General features: G+C 39.8%; 3 protein-coding genes across 3 annotated transcripts; 1 reads left to right on the forward strand and 2 right to left on the reverse strand.

Annotated features, from left to right (window-relative positions):
• Positions 1 to 6,230: 6,230 nt before the first annotated feature.
• Positions 6,231 to 7,649, reverse strand: LOC105227239 (uncharacterized). Its single transcript, XM_011206481.4, has 4 exons — positions 7,490 to 7,649; positions 7,364 to 7,425; positions 7,179 to 7,293; positions 6,231 to 6,579 (listed from the first exon to the last, which is right to left on the reverse strand). Exons 1-4 carry the CDS (start codon positions 7,522 to 7,524, stop codon positions 6,516 to 6,518), a joined length of 276 nt encoding a protein of 91 aa, XP_011204783.1. The 5' UTR covers positions 7,525 to 7,649; the 3' UTR covers positions 6,231 to 6,515.
• A 574-nt stretch (positions 7,650 to 8,223) lies between these two features.
• LOC105227238 (coatomer subunit delta) lies at positions 8,224 to 10,938 on the reverse strand. Its single transcript, XM_011206480.4, has 9 exons — positions 10,782 to 10,938; positions 10,667 to 10,706; positions 10,348 to 10,571; positions 9,888 to 10,288; positions 9,649 to 9,822; positions 9,264 to 9,577; positions 9,088 to 9,199; positions 8,864 to 9,029; positions 8,224 to 8,796 (listed from the first exon to the last, which is right to left on the reverse strand). The coding sequence occupies exons 1-9, from the start codon at positions 10,782 to 10,784 to the stop codon at positions 8,668 to 8,670; spliced, it is 1,563 nt and encodes a 520-aa protein (XP_011204782.2). The 5' UTR covers positions 10,785 to 10,938; the 3' UTR covers positions 8,224 to 8,667.
• A 296-nt stretch (positions 10,939 to 11,234) lies between these two features.
• Positions 11,235 to 16,405, forward strand: LOC105227237 (DNA topoisomerase 2-binding protein 1-A). The gene is made up of 6 exons (XM_011206479.4): positions 11,235 to 12,021; positions 12,082 to 12,799; positions 12,903 to 13,600; positions 13,683 to 14,147; positions 14,208 to 15,584; positions 15,645 to 16,405. Exons 1-6 carry the CDS (start codon positions 11,347 to 11,349, stop codon positions 16,242 to 16,244), a joined length of 4,533 nt encoding a protein of 1,510 aa, XP_011204781.2. The 5' UTR covers positions 11,235 to 11,346; the 3' UTR covers positions 16,245 to 16,405.
• The last annotated feature ends 796 nt before the right edge of the window (positions 16,406 to 17,201 follow it).

Genomic DNA, 17,201 nt, shown 5'->3' on the forward strand with positions numbered 1-17,201 from the left:
GTTCACCTTCTCCTGGCGTTATGCTTTCACTACCAGTTAGCAGGCTGGAGAAGTGTTCTCTCCATAATTTAAGTATGCACTGGGCATCAGTTACTAGATCACCTTGGCGGTTCTCTGATCCCGAAACCTTCTTGTGGTCGATTATAACGTTAGGAAGTAGGAAGTCCATTTTTTCTCCTCATCGTACAAGCTGTTCTTTTACCTTTTCTGAAAACCAATGGTTTCGATTGCAGCTATACGTAAGGAACTTGAAAGGACGTCCCACAGTTCCCTTACAACAAGTTACTGATAAGTGCTCTCGGGTGCGTATTTTGGTTGCAACAAGATAGTGGTCCGAGTCAATATTAGGACATCGGAGCATACGCAAGTCTAAACATTGGAGACGTGTCTTCCGTCTATCGCAACATGATCGATCTGGTTGATGGCTTTTCGATCTATTTGAGCATGTTTCATCATGGAGGCTGAATTTACCGACCGTTGTGCCAAAGATACCTTCTTTGCTCCCACTGCAAAGTTGCCAAGCACGATTTTGTCATCGTGGAGGAGGCGACTCTCATAGGTTTGCTCCAAGTGCCATTGAATTTATCTTTGGAGAAATAGTCCTTCTTATCCGTCGGGGCGTGGGCGCAGATCAGCGATATGTTGAAGAACTTCGCTTTTATGCGGATTGTGTATAGACGTTCATCACCGCGGTGAATGCCAGTACTCGGCGCCGGAGTCTCTCTCCCACCACGAATCCCAAACCGAATCCCAAACCGCTGTAGTAAATGCTAATAGGATCTACACACCTAAGTCTTGTCCCGTCCATCGTCCATCAGTTTTTACTCTGACGAGGACATCAACTAACTGGGTAGCGGCACCTTTCCAATTAAGGACCGAGCATTCCAGGTGCATACCCTTAATTCATAATCCTTGACACATTTGCAGGAGTCGTCATCAAAACGGGGATCACTTATCCGAAGCTATTGTTTTGTAGGGTTTTTTACGGGTCCCAAACTCAGCGCACACCCCTGTGTAGGGAATATTTCGCCTTCTGACTTTAGCTCGTCTTCAAACAGATGTTCTTAGGCTACCCAGACGATACTTAGTCAAAGACCTTAAGTCGTGAGCTGCTTGAGCCATATGTAAAAGAATCGTTTCCGGTCACCCCCAAGTGAAAGACGCTCAGAAGACTTTCCTCACATGCGTGAACTTCTACATACACATGACTCCATCCTCCAAGTGTGGTATTCAACAAATGCAAAACTCAGCAAACAATATTCGATTTTAATTTTACATCTAGACAAAATGTTCAAATATATCAAAACCTCATATTAACGGCGCATATATCAGCTGATATCGATGTCCGCAATGTAAATGAATATTCGCCAAATGTTGTATGCCACGTCCTTGTTTACATTTGCATGTCTGCACCTATGGCGCGCCTGCTGCCCATTTATAGGTCATTTATTGATGCAGTGTATAGGCCATTTCATCATTCATTGCAGGTACGAAATTATAATTTACAAAAATAAAAGCAAAACTAGACTAGACCAACCAACCAACTAAGCGACCAGCCAACAAATTTCACTTTCATTCGGCGTGGGGCTCTGCGCCAATACACACATACAGGCTCGCGTATAGTGGAGTATTGATCCTTTGGCTCATGGCCCCGATGCGGTTTGCCGTTTTGTACGCTGCGGTTTTTACATTTAGCAGCGCGAATTCACGCTTGACCACACTCAGTTGGAATTCATTTGCTGAAATATGCTCATATAATGAAAATAGCGCCCAGCCAAATGATAACATTTTCCCTTTTCCTTTCGTTTTTTTTTTTGTTTTTGTTGCCGCATTGCATTAACGGAAATATTGCTTAGAGACACGTTGAGCTATTGCACACCAATACACACTCGCACACACACTCGAGTGCAAGTAGTGGTGCATTACACCGGTAGTATCGGCATAATGATCCCTTTGCGGTAATTGCGCTGAAGCTCATTACTTACAGCGCGTTTGTATGTATGTATGCATGTATGCATGTATTTGTAATATGAAATGAAAATTTAATTGAAAACGAAATAGTAATGAGCAACAGACTGGCATGTGGATAAACGGTGTATTTTGCTAGCGGTAGCACGGTGCGTATGAGTGACGTGAGAGTAAGTTAGGGGGTTACAAGCGTAACAGTCTAAAAAATGCGATTTTTTGGAATTAAAAAAACTGAAGTATCGATTGCTTTAAAATTATTATAAGTTTTAAGAATAAACAGTACAATTTTTTTTTATTTTGATGCTCACCACTGCGGCAGTGACTCCAGCATACTCCGTAGATAAAACTTAAAAATCGAGAAAAACGCTTTAAGATGCACGTTAAATATCTATAACTCAAAAACTATATATTTCTAAATAGATATCGATAAATTTAAGATATTATTTTAAAAGGCCTAACCTATCAAAATATGAAAACAAAATTTTATTTTTTTTTTTCACACTAGGTATACCTCTTGAAAAAGAGCCGAGCAGCACTTGCCCAATTAAGTTCTGAAGATGATCCCAACTTTTCGGAATAGTCCAAAATCTACTAAAACCCTTTGAATCTTGAATTCCTTCAGAAGAGCCATTGCCAAAAGTGACATTTACAGTTCCACATGGTCTATTGGGTTTATATAAATGTCATCAGCCGACTCATGTTTGGAGTCACACTCGGCGTCACTGCGGACATGGCGATGCGGTGCAGAGAAGGAAATCTATGAAAAAATTAAAAACAAAATTTCCATTCATTAGTAGAGAAGAATAGTTCTGTTATCAACAGTTCATACGGCGAAACCTACATACTCATCGGCATGTCAAGGGATGGAATGGAACAGGAGCGGACTTTTTCTGTAGTAATCCATACGGAAAAGGTAGCTTCAAACTAACTGACTACAATTCAGTCTTTTAAACGCCAGACAAGTTGGCCGCTGTCCCTGACCATTCAACTCCTCCAGGGGCTGCTGAAAACAAAGGACCCTAGAGGAACACCAGCAGCTCAGGGCATCCCACAAAGTTGCTTTGGGATGATGGTAGACAGACCAAAAAGCAGCTATTTCTAGGCAAAGGGGAACTTTATAATACTGTAAGGGTTATCACACGGCATCTACCCTTAAGATCTCACCCATTCAGAGTTTTACTAAATCCGCTAAGTTGTTGGATAATGACGGCTTAAGTGCGGCCTCCTGCGATCTGCGATAAAGAGTTCTCGATACAAGGACTTGATTTTGATCGTTCAGTTTATATGGCAGCTATATGCTATAGTAGTCCGAAATTGTCGGTTTCGACTATTAATCAGTGTTTTGGGAAGAAAAAGAATTGTCCAACATTTCGGAACGATATCTCGAAAACTTAGGGACTAGTTCGCATATGCAAACAGACAGACGAACGAAGTAGAGTGGATGCTGTAAATACTGTTACCAAAATAGCAGAAAAAGCATTGGAAGGGAATAGGTGGCGTCAAACTGACAAACAGTAGTGCATAGTCATTTTCCTTAACATTAAAAACGCCTTAATTTCAGCGAACTGAACTTTAATTATTAAAGTTCAGACAGAGATAAAGGTTCCTGACTATCTACTTCGAAAGCAGAGTACTGGTATACGACACATAATTTGGACCTGAAACGTACAAAGTTACAGGCGGTGTTCCGCAAGGATCAGTTCTCGCCCATGCACACTAGAACTTAATCTACAAAGGTATTCTGATAGTCGTGATGCCGAATGCTGTCGAAAAAAATCGAGCTCTCATCTCAAATAACTGGGAGTAATAATGTCTCACAGACTTTCATTCAAGTAGCACCTAATAGCCACACACAGCAAAGCGGCGTCATTAAGAACGTGCTACGCATTCAGAACAGTATCGGATGATGCAATCAATGTTATATCGGAAAGACACCCCTTAGCTACATATAGAAGCAGAGAGTTGTTCAAGGCAAGGGGGTGCTTTAGCTGCACAAACTTTCTACAGTGAAACGGACATAATTGTTGGTACCGCCCGTCAATATCTTTGGAAGATTTACAACAACCTTTGATGGTCCATAAAAATAAAGGACGGACGGATATGGCTGAATCGACTCAGCTCATCGCGTTGACAATTTCTATAGATACATATACTATAGGGTCTCCAACGTTCCCTTCTGTTTTAGAAATTTCCTTACAAACTTAATGCATGTACGCTGTTAAAGGTATAAAAATAATGTCTCAAAATTCCATCAGCCATCCGATGACGGCTTCTACAAGTAATATATGAGCTAATCTCACGCGGCTCGATTATATATGAAATTATGGCGAATACCATGAAAACACTCATTATTATTACTAAGAGCGTGTATGTGTATGTACTTGTATGTACATATATTATGTATGTATGTATGTAGTGGGTACACTCAGGTAATCGCCTGGTTACATATTTACGCCTCACTATCAATTACAAACACATGTTCGATGCAAATTTACACGCTTTGGCAAGCGTGATGCAAATGCCACATCACCACCTCTAAATGGAATATGCGCGCACATACACACACACACGCACACACTAGCACGCGCAAAGAAATACGCGAAGTGTACGTGCACTTGTTGCCACGTATGCAGAAAAATTACAATAAACTCGTTAACGGTACCGTAGGACGCGTGCACGCATGTGCATTTGTTTTGTTTTTACCACATTAGGCAAACAAACAAACATATGTACAGTTATGTGCGTGCATGTGTGGCATATTTGCATGCAACGAAGCGCTAACCGAACCACAGTTGCATAGAAGTACACACATACATATGTATGCATGCGAGTGTTCATGTGTAAGTGTGTGTTTTGGACGCGAACTCTTGCCGCCCATGACGCGAGGTAAAGGCGCAAACACAAATCAAACCGGGCGTAAAGGCGTGACCCAATTTGCCAAACCCTCTTTTTGTGCATCAACGTGCGTATGCAAACCGTTCTTTCTGTGTTTGTGTATGCATATGCCACATATTGCAGTTGCACGTGAACGAAAACCACGCAGTTCTGCCATTAACCGTTTTCGAAAGAGGATGTTTCGAGGAAAACAAGTTTTGAACTCTTCTAGAGTTTGTTTAGAGATCTTATTAAGCTATACTGGACTTTACAATCGGAAATCTAGCCTCTAACGCTACATGATCTCTGCTTGTTGTTGTTGTTGTAACGGCAAAAAAACATTCCTAAAGTAATTTGTCTGTTGTTGTTGTAACGGCAAAAAACATTCTTGAAGTAATTCCGAGACATGGTGTCGAGTTAACAGTACTCGACCACATAAAAATCCGGGTCCGTTCCGATACCCGACTGTCGTGGGAACGGTATGATCGCTGCACCAAAAATACCAGGAGCCCTTAAGCTTAAAGCTTTATATTTCAAAAAATCGGTTTTTCTTTCTTATAAGTTATATGGCATATACATACATATGTCCATATATGTATTTGATAATATTCTCGGAAAATTAAAAAAATAATAAAAATTCATTACTTTTTCTAACTCTCGGAGATATTCACTCGATTTTCCTCCCAAAAGGGTTTCAAGTCATTTACACTGCTTACACACTTTTTCAATATTTCTCAGTTCGGCGTTTTGTCTTGATGTAGCTCCTTGCTTTACAGCCGCACGTACATAAGTACTATGCATCATATGTGTCCACATTAGGTTTCGTATGCGAATTGCATGCTGCACACGTTGGCGCGACTTTGAAATTTCTCCATTTAGCGCGCAAATGGGAAAAAATGGTTTACCTTAAATTGAAAAACTTGTAGCTTTGACTTGCGTTCTCTCTGCTTGCCGCATGTCATTTACGCTCCACTCCACTGTAAACCTTTGATGCTATTACATACATACATACATATGTAAGTGTATTCAAACCTAGATACATTTTCAGAACGCTGTGACATTGGAATTTCTAATTACATTCGAAAATGAGGCACAACAAAAACAAAATCAGAGCCCAAAGCGTTCATAAGGGGGCACATTTTGCCAATGTACGTTGAAATACGTATATTTTAAATTGTTTTTGTTGTTGTATCTGATCAATATTTTCTGTTGTTGTTGTTGTGTTGTATCTTATCAATATTGCTATCTAAAATTAAAAGAAAATTTCAATACGAAAAAGTACTTCGAACATTTTAATAAAAAAAATTTGTCCGCTAGCCACATCTAAAGCAAGTAAGCAACGCCACTTATTAAAGTTAAAAAAAATCGTACATTCAGAAAACACTTAATTAGCGAAATTTGAAAAATATTTTTATATTTGTAGCTAAATAGTTCTAAGAGCATAAATTTCACAAACTTATTATATTAATATTAAACAAATAAACTTTGAATTGATTTCATAAGCTATATTGTATATACATACATACTTTGCTAAGAGTTTTTATTACAAAAGAAGTTTATGCTAAATTTTACATACGCTCTTATATATTTATTATTTTGGTTTATTTATGCATATATGTAGGTATGTGTAGGTTTATAAAAAGGGCACAACACGGGTACTTTGGAGCTCGCTTTCAATTAGGTTTTTGTTTATATATAACACCGGTCAATTCTCCATCCTTTTTTATGATACAACGCCTGGAAAACGAGAATTAAGAATTATAAGAATATATACATATGTATACATATATGTATTTTTTGTATATAAAACAAAACATAATTCACAATCTTAATGAATTTCTACCATATGGCAAGAAGGAGAAGCATTACTATTGACTTTTTGCAATGCAACAATTTTAAAAGATGACGTCATACTTTTGTTTACATGCAAGTTCTTTCAAAAATTTACTTTGTAAAACAATAAGATAAGATAAGATAAATAGATGAAGATTGCACCGCGAACCAAGGTCTATTTTTTGTTAAACAATACTTCGCAAAAATCTCATTTAAAACAATAGAAAACGTTAACTTCGGTTGCACGGACATAATTGAATCTACTCATCACTTTACACTGATCATCTGTACAGTATATATAAGCATTTAAAAAGTCGCAAACATTTCTTTTAAAGTGTTATAAAATTTGTGGCAAACTTATAACAAAAAAACACTAAAACTTTAAAAATTAATGGAACCATTTTTTTTTTGTTAAAAGAATAAATTGATATTCTATATAATAAAATATATACATATATATCTAACAAACTGTGAAAACTTGTATTTATTGCATTTTCACTTACTTGTTCCCACTGTACAGACAGATAGTTGGTGGATTCAAATTGGGTTCCAGTTTGCACACTTGCTCTGAGATAGCCATACCAATACCCGATACATTAGGATTAATTTGACCTTTTGCTAACGGTGAATAAGACGTATAATTTTGTATGTTTTGCTTTACTCCAAACACTTTCATTAAATAGCTTACCTCCCAGACAGAGACCTTGACGATTGGCCAGCAACACACCCACTGTCTCCGGCTGTGACGCACTGTGTAGAAATGAATATAGTAAAATAACAACAATTATTTTAAACATATTTAAATCGGACTTACAATTCATTAAGTGCTTTCTCCAATTGCTGCTCCATGTTTTATTAGAGCTACTGTACAGTTTTTATAAAATTTATGTCCTGAGAAAATCGTAAACAAATTGAAGATTTCCAAACAGCTGTTTTAATTTGCAAATGTCATCTTGTACTAGTTAGAGAGCAGAAACAGTTATCGGTAATATTCGAAGAAACAATAACAATCGATAAGAAATGTTATAGCGGCGTCTTTATATAGCTTCGAAGACTGTTTAACGGTGTTTTATTAAAAATTTCAATATACTGCTAGGTTCTATTGAGACGATGTGATCCCTATTTGGAAATGTTAAATCCAATGGCATTTATCTTGCGTCTGTAGACTGCTGTAGAATCAATTAGCAGGTGTTCTGTCCGCCTGTGCGTCCACCAGTATATACATATGTATGTATATGCACAAGATTAGGTTAGCTGGTAGGCAGGACCAGTTTTGGGCTTTTGCGATACCACATGGAGTTCAGTTCCTAGGTCCGAGAGAAGAAGTCATCTTTTGGGATGCATATAACTGCCGCTCACACGACAGACAGGTCTAGGTAACCGCAACGGACCCGGATATTTATCCAGCCACTGCAAACCCAAGTTCAAATCGAACCACTATACCGATCGAAACACGAATCGATCGAAACTAAGTCCTTTTAAGTTTGCAAGAGCTTCTTAAAACTTGTTAAATCTCCAATTTAGAAAACCAATAAGAAATACCACACAATTTCATAACCTAAATATTTATTTATGATTATATCTGTATTATAAACCATTGCAATCAATGCTTACATATGTATATTATATTTATATATGTTTGGCCAACAAAAAATCATTTTTTTAAGTTATAAATCAGATATATATATAAAATTATGTAGTAATATAAGTTTGGAATTACAATATACTGTTAGTTTACAGACTATTAACAAGAAATACCGAGATTATACCATTTTAATGTTTACATTTTTCGATGGCAAAGATAGCCAGCTTATTTATTCTTAAACGCAACAACGCAACGAACCTGTATATGTTTGAGCCAGTGAAAACAAACAGTATATATAAGTAAAATGGTAAGAATTCATGTTGTATGATCATTAGTAACTACCGTTACACGCAGTTTACAATTCTTGATGTGGAAAGTGTAAGTGATATAATATATACGGCTAACTCTTAAACAATTTCATATTTCTCAACAAAAAGCATCGTTTCGGTAGAATATTTTACTGCGCTGTCGTCATCAACAAGAAGCACGTCCGTGGCGTTTAGAGCAGCATATGGCGTTTTCGATACGAAGTTAACCTAAAAACAAAAAGGCATTGTTGGTGTGAGTGTCGTTAAAACTAACTCTGTTGATAATATAACATACCTGTAGTGGAAAGAAATCGCCTGAAATAGATGAATTGCAGCTGAACTCCATCGAGCCAGATGTATTGTTTCTGTCGATAATGGGTATATTCCACTGGAGTACATGCTTTCGTGCATCATAATTGTATGTGCCATCATATTCAGCGACGGACGGCTGCACATTCATGCTGTTTATAACAATTTTAAATTTAATTAAAAAAAGCATATAATTAAAACATTACTTACGGCAATGGTATGGAGATGGTTACATCTTGCAATTCTAAATGTTGCGCTTCCAATTCGTACTCGATGTTTACATCACAACCACCTTCGCCGTTTTCAGATGGCCAGCAATTAACTGTAATTAATTAAGATGCATTTACATGTAAAGAATATGGGCACATAAGAAAAACAACACTTACTTGTCAACGGTATGGCAGCTTCATCCTGTGTAATAAAACGCCATTTCAATACACCAACATCTGTGTTTAATGGGAATGGTTTAGCTGGGTTTTTCAGCCCGATTAATGAGCGCGTCTTAAACAGCTCCTTATCCACATTGGGATGTGTTTGTAACTGTATACCATGTGTGTCATTATTACGTAATTGCACCTTAATACGTCCGAAATTTTCATCAGAAATACGCAGTGTAAGTAAACCTGATAGTTCGAACTGTTGCAAGCCACCATCACGACCAAGACGCACAGTAAGCTTATCTTCCATCTTGAGGTGTACGCTATATATAAATATAAACACAAATATTTTATATATTAATAAAGAATAAAAAATATTATTATTAAATTTTACCTTTCAGTGTGCACATCCGAAGCAATTTTGGTCTTGGCAACAGCTGCGCTGCTTTGGCTATTTACAGGTGTCAAAGCGGAAATCTTTTCACCTTCGCTCTTTAGCTGATCAACGAAACTGTCCACATCTTTCGTTTTACCACCCAATTTTAAAGCGTTACGTGCAACTGGTTTCCTGTTATAAAAATAAATATTTTTTAAAACAAAATTTAATTATTATTTTTTAATATATCGACTTACTGTGCCTTGGTTACGGCTGGTTTCAAATCGGACTCAATTGATGGTGCACTGCTTATCGAATTGGAACTGATGCCAAAAGCATCCATGCCACTGCTGCTACTTCCATGACCACCTCGTCCGATCAGCGAAGAACTAACACCACGTTTTGCCGCCTCCAAGCGTTGACGCTGCAACTCTTTAGCTTTTTCACGCATTTTTTGATGCGCCTCACGTTCTTGCGTTTGCCGAACTGCTTGATATACCTTCTCCTCGTGTGAGTCCATTTCAATAAATGTTTTGATCTGCTTCAAATTAACGCTCTCGCGGTAACCAAGTGCGACAATTTCATCAAAAGCAAATATCAAATTGAATGCGTTCTCAAGAATTTCCTTTTCATCCAAACTGTGGCAATATTCAGGAATCTGTTGCAAATTGTTTATATTAAAATTAAGCATAATAAAGAAATGAAGAGAGAACTTACCACTTTGGAGAATAAGCGCAGTGTCTCCAGATCTTCCAAAATATTACTTGCTTTTGTTGTGATCAACAACATATAAAGCTTTTCCATTGGCTGATACACATAACGCACTGACTCTGTTTCCACGTATGTATGTTGCTTTCCTGATGTCATAAGCTTTGGAAAAGCAGCAAGCAAGCCCTCAATTCGCGTTTTAGTCATCTCGACAAACTGTCGTGATATAATCACTGTTTATAGAAAATAGGACTTTAAGTTATTGGCAGGTGTATGGTATACAATGCAACTATTTTATAAAGGTAGATGTATATATGTAGATACGTACCTTTGCCATTTTTTGTACACACCGCCGCAGCTATCAAAACCTGCAAATATGACGAACGGAAAAATGTATTTTTAATGTATATCACAAACTAATGGTGTAATTACTTTACACTTACCATTTTGTAAATATTGTTTAAACGATTTAGTACACTTTAATAGAGCTGCAACAATAATTAAGACAATTTTTTACAAAATTTTGTCGAAATTCTCTCACTTGGTAGCTGACGTGTTAGATTAATGTACAATGAGAATGTCAAATTTTCAACGATTAGTAGGGATCGATATTTTGTTACCGATAACAAACCAAAAACCAATTTCATTGCTTAAAACACAAAACCAATTTATTTTCAAAATTAATTCAAAGCTAAAATCGTTGTTGAACTTAAAGGGTTTTCCAATAGTTAAGCTTGCATTTTCTTTCCATTAAGTTTTTCAACATAATTTTATAACAATCGTAATATCAGGTTTTACTTTTTAAAATAACCGGTTTTCTTTCGATTGCAAATATTAAATGATAGCCAAATAAGGGAAACTTCTAATTGCCAATTCAACAACTAATAATACAACACTGTTTTCTCTTGACAGTTGTAAATTTGATTTGGCGCAATTGCAAAAAGAAAGAAAACAATTCGCTCGAAAATTTTAGCGATTCCTATTTAAAGAAAAATATTTTCTGCACTCATGAGTTTTGACGATACAATAAATGCATATTTCGTTACAACCGGAACGGTGGATGAGCGCAGCTCCTCAAAATGCGCTGATTTGGAAACGGCATTTTCCCATCTTCGAGAGCATATAGCTGAAGAAAATATAAGGCATATAAATGCCAGTGATGGGTTTCCACTTATTGCTTCAGGGCAACTTACAAAAAAGGATGTATTCATTTTCGACCAGTTTGAAGGCGATTTTTTCAAGCAACTACAATTAACGAAATCACTTATAATAGGACCACGATGCCTTATAACTTGCCTGATAAACTCGCAACCAGTGCCACTTGGCCCTAGTCCAATCTATACAACGGCAATGCGTGATTTACACATTTGTGCTACAGGCATACCGGCAGATCAAAAGGAACGTGTGCGCACATACATTCAATGGATGGGTGGTTATTATTTTCAGAATCTAAGTCGTCCAGTTACACATCTTATATCAAATACAATTAAATCCACAAAATACGAACATGCCACATTAAACGGCATACCGGTGATGCATGTTGACTGGGTGCAACGAGTCTGGGAACGCAGTTCTGTTGATAATGTGGCTGCAACTGACGAAGAGTTCGACAAGTATAAGTTACCGATATTCTTTGGTACAAACATCACTTGCACGGGATTAGAAACTGATAAGAAAAATGAGGTAAATATCGAATTTAATATTTTTCTTTTGTGTAGATAATAAATAGACGAAAATTTCCAGATAATGCGCCTTGTAAATGAGAACGGTGGCACTTACCATTCTGCATTTCGCTCAGCACTTGTTGATATAGTTATTACCGAGCGTGGAAACACCAATTCGGATAAGTATAAAGCCGCTGTGCGTTACAAGAAGGACATACTGTGCCCAGAGTGGATATTTGATAGTGCAGAAAAAGGTTTTGCCTTACCTACAAAAGGCTATCAAGTGAAGTCCTTAAAGGTTTCAACGCCAATCAAAGGCGATCGTACCATCGCAGATTTCACGCAACTCTCTGACACATCGCGTATAAGCGTTATGGGTGGCACAGGACGTAGCGGACGAAGTGAACTTACAACCGTCAACGACACAGTAAGCAGTGGCATTAACGAAACGGCAATACAACAAAAAGATGGCACATTTGTTGCACCAATACCCCGCGCCAGTACGTCTAAGGATTTACAAAGGGAAATACACCGAAAACAAGTTACTTCAGATCATTATCGTTTAATCTATGAAGAAATTTGTCCCAAACAGGCAAAGAAGGCGGGCAATTTTTTGGATGGATGTTGCATTTATTTGAGTGGTTTTCGACTGGAAGAAAGAGAAAAATTAAATAGAATTTTAAATGTAGGCGGTGCGACGCGTTACGATGTAGTGAATGAGGAAATTACACACATTATTGTGGGCCAACTAGATGATGCCGAGCTGCGCGCCTGGAAGCGTGATGGATATTTAACAAGTAAGAGATACCATTCACAAATATTTAAGGACATGGCAATTTTAGTAACTAAAAATTTCTGTTTTATACACTTTTAAAATAATATACTATTTTAACATTCAAGCGGTTAATATCGTCCGTCTCGATTGGTTGCTTCAAAGCATTAAGTTGAAACAACCAGCCAGCGAAGTAGTTTATCGTATGTCACTACCGAATGCACGTGAGCCTGATGCGCCATCTCCATCTAGCAAAAAAACGCTCCGTTCTATGAATCACAGTTTCAAACAGCCAGAGAAGCCGAAAAAGAAACTGTTCGAATCGGAGGACAAATCAGAGCCCACATCTCCGAAAGATTCGCCATTCGTGGAAGAAGAGCAACAGCTGATCGCGCAGTACTCACAGGAAAATGAACCGGCTGCTCCCGTACCGACTCCAATTGCTGAAGTGACAACAAACAATCCGCTAGCAGATCATACCTTGTCTGGACCGGTGGCTTCATCAACTTTAAAACCGGTGGTGGCTAAGTTGCCACCACCAGCAGCACCTACAACAGCAGAGAATGAAAACTCCACAAAGATGACAAGTGAAATCGACTTTGAGAATTTAGATTTCTTTGACGGCATGTCGCTCTATATCGACCGCGAACACTTTCCTGAAGAGTTCTACACGCAAATGCTAAGCGAATGTGAAGCTGCACATGGTGATATAGTGCCGGCTAATTTCGTCGATGTTGTTGACTATGCAATTGTATCGTTTGAGCGTACATTAAATGCGAAAAAGTTGCCGGTCACGGCGCGGCATATCGTAACGGATTTGTATGTGGTAAGCAACACTGACGTATAAACACAGCGTTATTTATACATATTAATACATATGTATGCAAATTATTTTTGGTTTATTATAGGAAAATTGCATGAAACAGAATAAACTTGTGCCCATAGAATATTTCCATCGTCCTGTTCCGCATACTGCCAGCGCGCAGCCACTTGAGGGCATGACCATTGTTATTTCTATATATACAGCATTGGAATATGACTTCATAGACTCCGTCGCGCAATTATTGGGTGCCTCTGTCAATCGCATACTGGCCAAAAAAGAGCGTCCACTACTGATTTGCCCACGCGCCGAAGGTTCTAAATATGAGGGTGCCATCAAATGGGCTTATCCAGTGGTAACCTCTGCATGGTTGGTGCAATGCGCAGTCGAGGGCAAAAAATTACCATTCCAACAGTACTTGGTGGGCAACAGCCCATCAGATTTTCCAATATCACCCACTTTGCGCGAGAAAAATCTACCCAACGCAGTAGCGCGTCCACCCACCACACCAGTCGTTGAACCAATGGAGACGCAAGAAAATGCAGAAAACGACGTAAGTATTCATAAGGCAATCGGTTTTTGAATATTTACTATTTCTTTTTTACTTTACTAGCTCACGCACGGTGTGGCCGCAGCAACTGACTTCACGCCACTGCGCAACAAACGTGTAACCGAATTGGCTGGCTCCTTTTCGCGCAACAATCGCACGTCACTTTCCAACATACCAACAAATAACACGCCTGTTACTACGCCAGACTCGCCACATACACCCACAAACGCTTATGGACGTTCCTCGTGCAATTTCGAGTATCTGGAAGGTGTAGTGGCCGAACTGGACAACGAAGATGCACGCGAATGTCTGCGTGAACTAATCGAAGAGATGCGCAATAATCAAACGCCCGAATTGGAACGCATACGTCGGCAAGCTTGCACACCCATCAATCGTAAATTGCCCACACCGAAAGGTATACCCGATTTCTGCACAACGCCAGAGTTTCAAAAGCGTATGGCCGACGCCTTTGAGCGTCGTTGGCGTTTACCAACTAAAAAGCTAAAGGTTGACACACCCATCGATGAGTTGCGACGACGTGTGCTGCGATCCACGTGTGAGGCTTTAGGCATACCATATACTGATACGGACGACACGCCCACTACCAGCGCGAAGGCGGCTAAGAAAGCTATGGCTGCCACAGCGGAAATGTCAGCATTAGCGCCACCAATGACAAATACGCCACGAAGATCGCCACACAACACACTGAATGCCTCACAGGCAACAGCAAAAGGTATAGTGCCCCGTGCAATATTCGCCACTAGCATGGACCACAGTATGAACACGAGCGATCGTCGCACAACACGCATTTCGGATGCGGACGCTTTCGTGCCCAGCACACAAACCCCTACCAGAGGCGGTAGCTTAGGCGGCGAGCCGTCGCGTATGGTACAGCAGGCAAGCTTTGGCAAAACAACTTTGGATTTTGATAAAATCAGTTTCGAAAACACCGAAGCAGACACTTTGGCAAACGTCGCGTCAGCAAACGAAAACCGCGAACAAAGCGGCGCACGCACCACATCTACACTGGCCGCCTCATCACCGGAACTGCAAAAGATCACGGAGTATCTGAAAAATTGTGAATCACGCAGGCAGAGTCTGAAGCAGGCGCGGCGCACGGGCGGTTCGAACAATGCAACCGGCAGTGGCGCCTCTGACGGCACGGATACTGGCACCGACGACATGGACATGGATGTGCCGCCTTGTGGCGCAGCTGAGACGGAAACTCAAAATTACGTTCAACCCTTCGAATCGGAACAATTCGGTTTGGGCACCGAGAATATGGTCGGTTGGCGCGATCCAGTCGAATTTGGTAAGGAGCGTCGCTCCAAAGCATCACCCAGCATGCGACATAAAGGTACACCGCGCTTCAGCATTTCATGCGTGGACGAAGACGTGCGCAATGACGTAATCAACAAGATACATAAGCTCGGCGGAACGGTAAGTCGCATTTCACCACCTTCCACATCACTTTATATATGTTTAATATCAATTTTTTAGGTGTCTGAAAACCTCGTCAACTTCGATCCGCAATGTACGCATTTTATATGCGAACGTCCGAATCGTGGTGAGAAAATGCTCGGCTGTGTGTCATCGGGCAAATGGGTGCTCAGTCTCAAGTATATTGAAGAGTGTTACGCCAAGGATGTCTTTGTTGATGAAGAGCTGTACGAATGGGGCAATACCAGAGCATTAAATTTGCCACAATTAACGGCTGATGAGCAGCTTTTGGCTTCGGCGGTGCACCGTTGGCGTAAGAAGCTCAACGATGCCACAACAGCCGATGGCAAAAAGCTTGGCGCTTTCAGCGGTTTTCGTGTCATACTACACATAGCCGAACGCAATTCGGAGGCCGTGAAGAATGTCTTACGTGCCGGCCATGGCGAGGTGTTGACCGTGCAGTCGCCCTTTAGCGCTTGCATTGCGTCGAGAAATGCCACGCATTGCTTCGTGGACGTGAAGAAAGCGCCGATAACACGCGCTGATTATGATTATCTGCGTACGTTGGGCGTGCAGATCTACTCACAGATGTACATTAACTCCTATCTAATGTACGGCGAGGATGTAGACGCAGCTAAGTACGAGATAAAAATATTATAGACTGAGTAGTGAGAATTTATGAAATGAAAGTGGCATTATGTGTAAAAATGTGACTCCGCGCTTTCTATGTAATATTTGGTTTCGTATTGTTGAAATTTGTTCTTTGAAATTCAATAAATGATGAATTACTTACATAATTATTAAAAATTCACTTAAAAACATTTTAGAGCGGATTTTATTCTTAATTCTAAGTTAGAAAGAATAAAACAGGGTGATGTCTTCTCCCCACTACTGCTTAACTTCTGTATGGCGACACTCCCACAACCACCAAGGGAAATTTCCATCACCTCACACGCAAAGGATGATGTCAAGATAGTACTTAACCTCAGTAATGGAATAAATAACAGGTGTTCGAAAGTAAACATCTATCTCTCCGATATTTCTTGCATCTTTTGTTGTCGTCATTAAAACCTTCAATGACTCCCTCTCGCTCAGTGAATACCGCCCCTGGATTCAAATCACCGCCCATAGCAGAAAAAGTTCTCGATCCCTCGATCTATGGCGTTGCACATTCTTGTTGTCAGGGACCGCATGCGTGTGACAATCGAGAGCAGTCACCTAATTCAGTGTGTTAAAAACTCCCGTGCCCATTGGATGATTTGCAGCCAGGAGATAAATTCGGCTGTATTCTAGCGGAGCCTTCCCAACACCGGGCCGCCTTGGGAAGTACCGGTGGTCTTACCTCATCAAAGGGCTCTGGCACGGCGGACTCTTGTTTCCCCATATAAGGAGTTGACTAGTAGGCTCACCTATCTATGCTGATGACCGTAAGAATTAGGTGAGCAACCTATAAAAAGCAGCGAACTCTGCAACAAAAAATCGCAAAGTGGAGGGAGCGGACAGATAACGTCTCAAGAACCTCCGAGTTCTAAAAGACTAAAGGGGAACCAGTCACAGGTGGGTCAACACAAATATACGGAGGCCTTAAATGGCATTTGAATGGTGATGCTGCCCCGC

The sequence above is a fragment of the Bactrocera dorsalis genome, chromosome 4 (assembly GCF_023373825.1).
Source record: "Bactrocera dorsalis isolate Fly_Bdor chromosome 4, ASM2337382v1, whole genome shotgun sequence".
Classification (NCBI taxonomy): Eukaryota; Metazoa; Arthropoda; class Insecta; order Diptera; family Tephritidae; genus Bactrocera; species Bactrocera dorsalis.

Bases quoted from the DNA above. Each gene is read 5' to 3' on its own strand.
- LOC105227237 (XM_011206479.4), top strand. From the start codon at position 11,347: ATGAGTTTTGACGATACAATAAATGCATATTTCGTTACAACCGGAACG. The intron at 12,800-12,902 runs GTAAGAGATACC...TTAACATTCAAG, and splicing joins GCGTGATGGATATTTAACAA to CGGTTAATATCGTCCGTCTC. The intron at 15,585-15,644 runs GTAAGTCGCATT...TCAATTTTTTAG, and splicing joins TACATAAGCTCGGCGGAACG to GTGTCTGAAAACCTCGTCAA.
- LOC105227239 (XM_011206481.4), bottom strand. From the start codon at position 7,524: ATGGAGCAGCAATTGGAGAAAGCACTTAATGAATT. The intron at 7,426-7,489 runs GTAAGTCCGATT...ATTTCTACACAG, and splicing joins GAGAAAGCACTTAATGAATT to TGCGTCACAGCCGGAGACAG. The intron at 6,580-7,178 runs GTAAGTGAAAAT...CTCGTTTTCCAG, and splicing joins TGTCTGTACAGTGGGAACAA to GCGTTGTATCATAAAAAAGG.
- LOC105227238 (XM_011206480.4), bottom strand. The intron at 9,578-9,648 runs GTAAAATTTAAT...ATTTATATATAG, and splicing joins TCGGATGTGCACACTGAAAG to CGTACACCTCAAGATGGAAG. The intron at 8,797-8,863 runs GTATGTTATATT...TTTTGTTTTTAG, and splicing joins GCGATTTCTTTCCACTACAG to GTTAACTTCGTATCGAAAAC.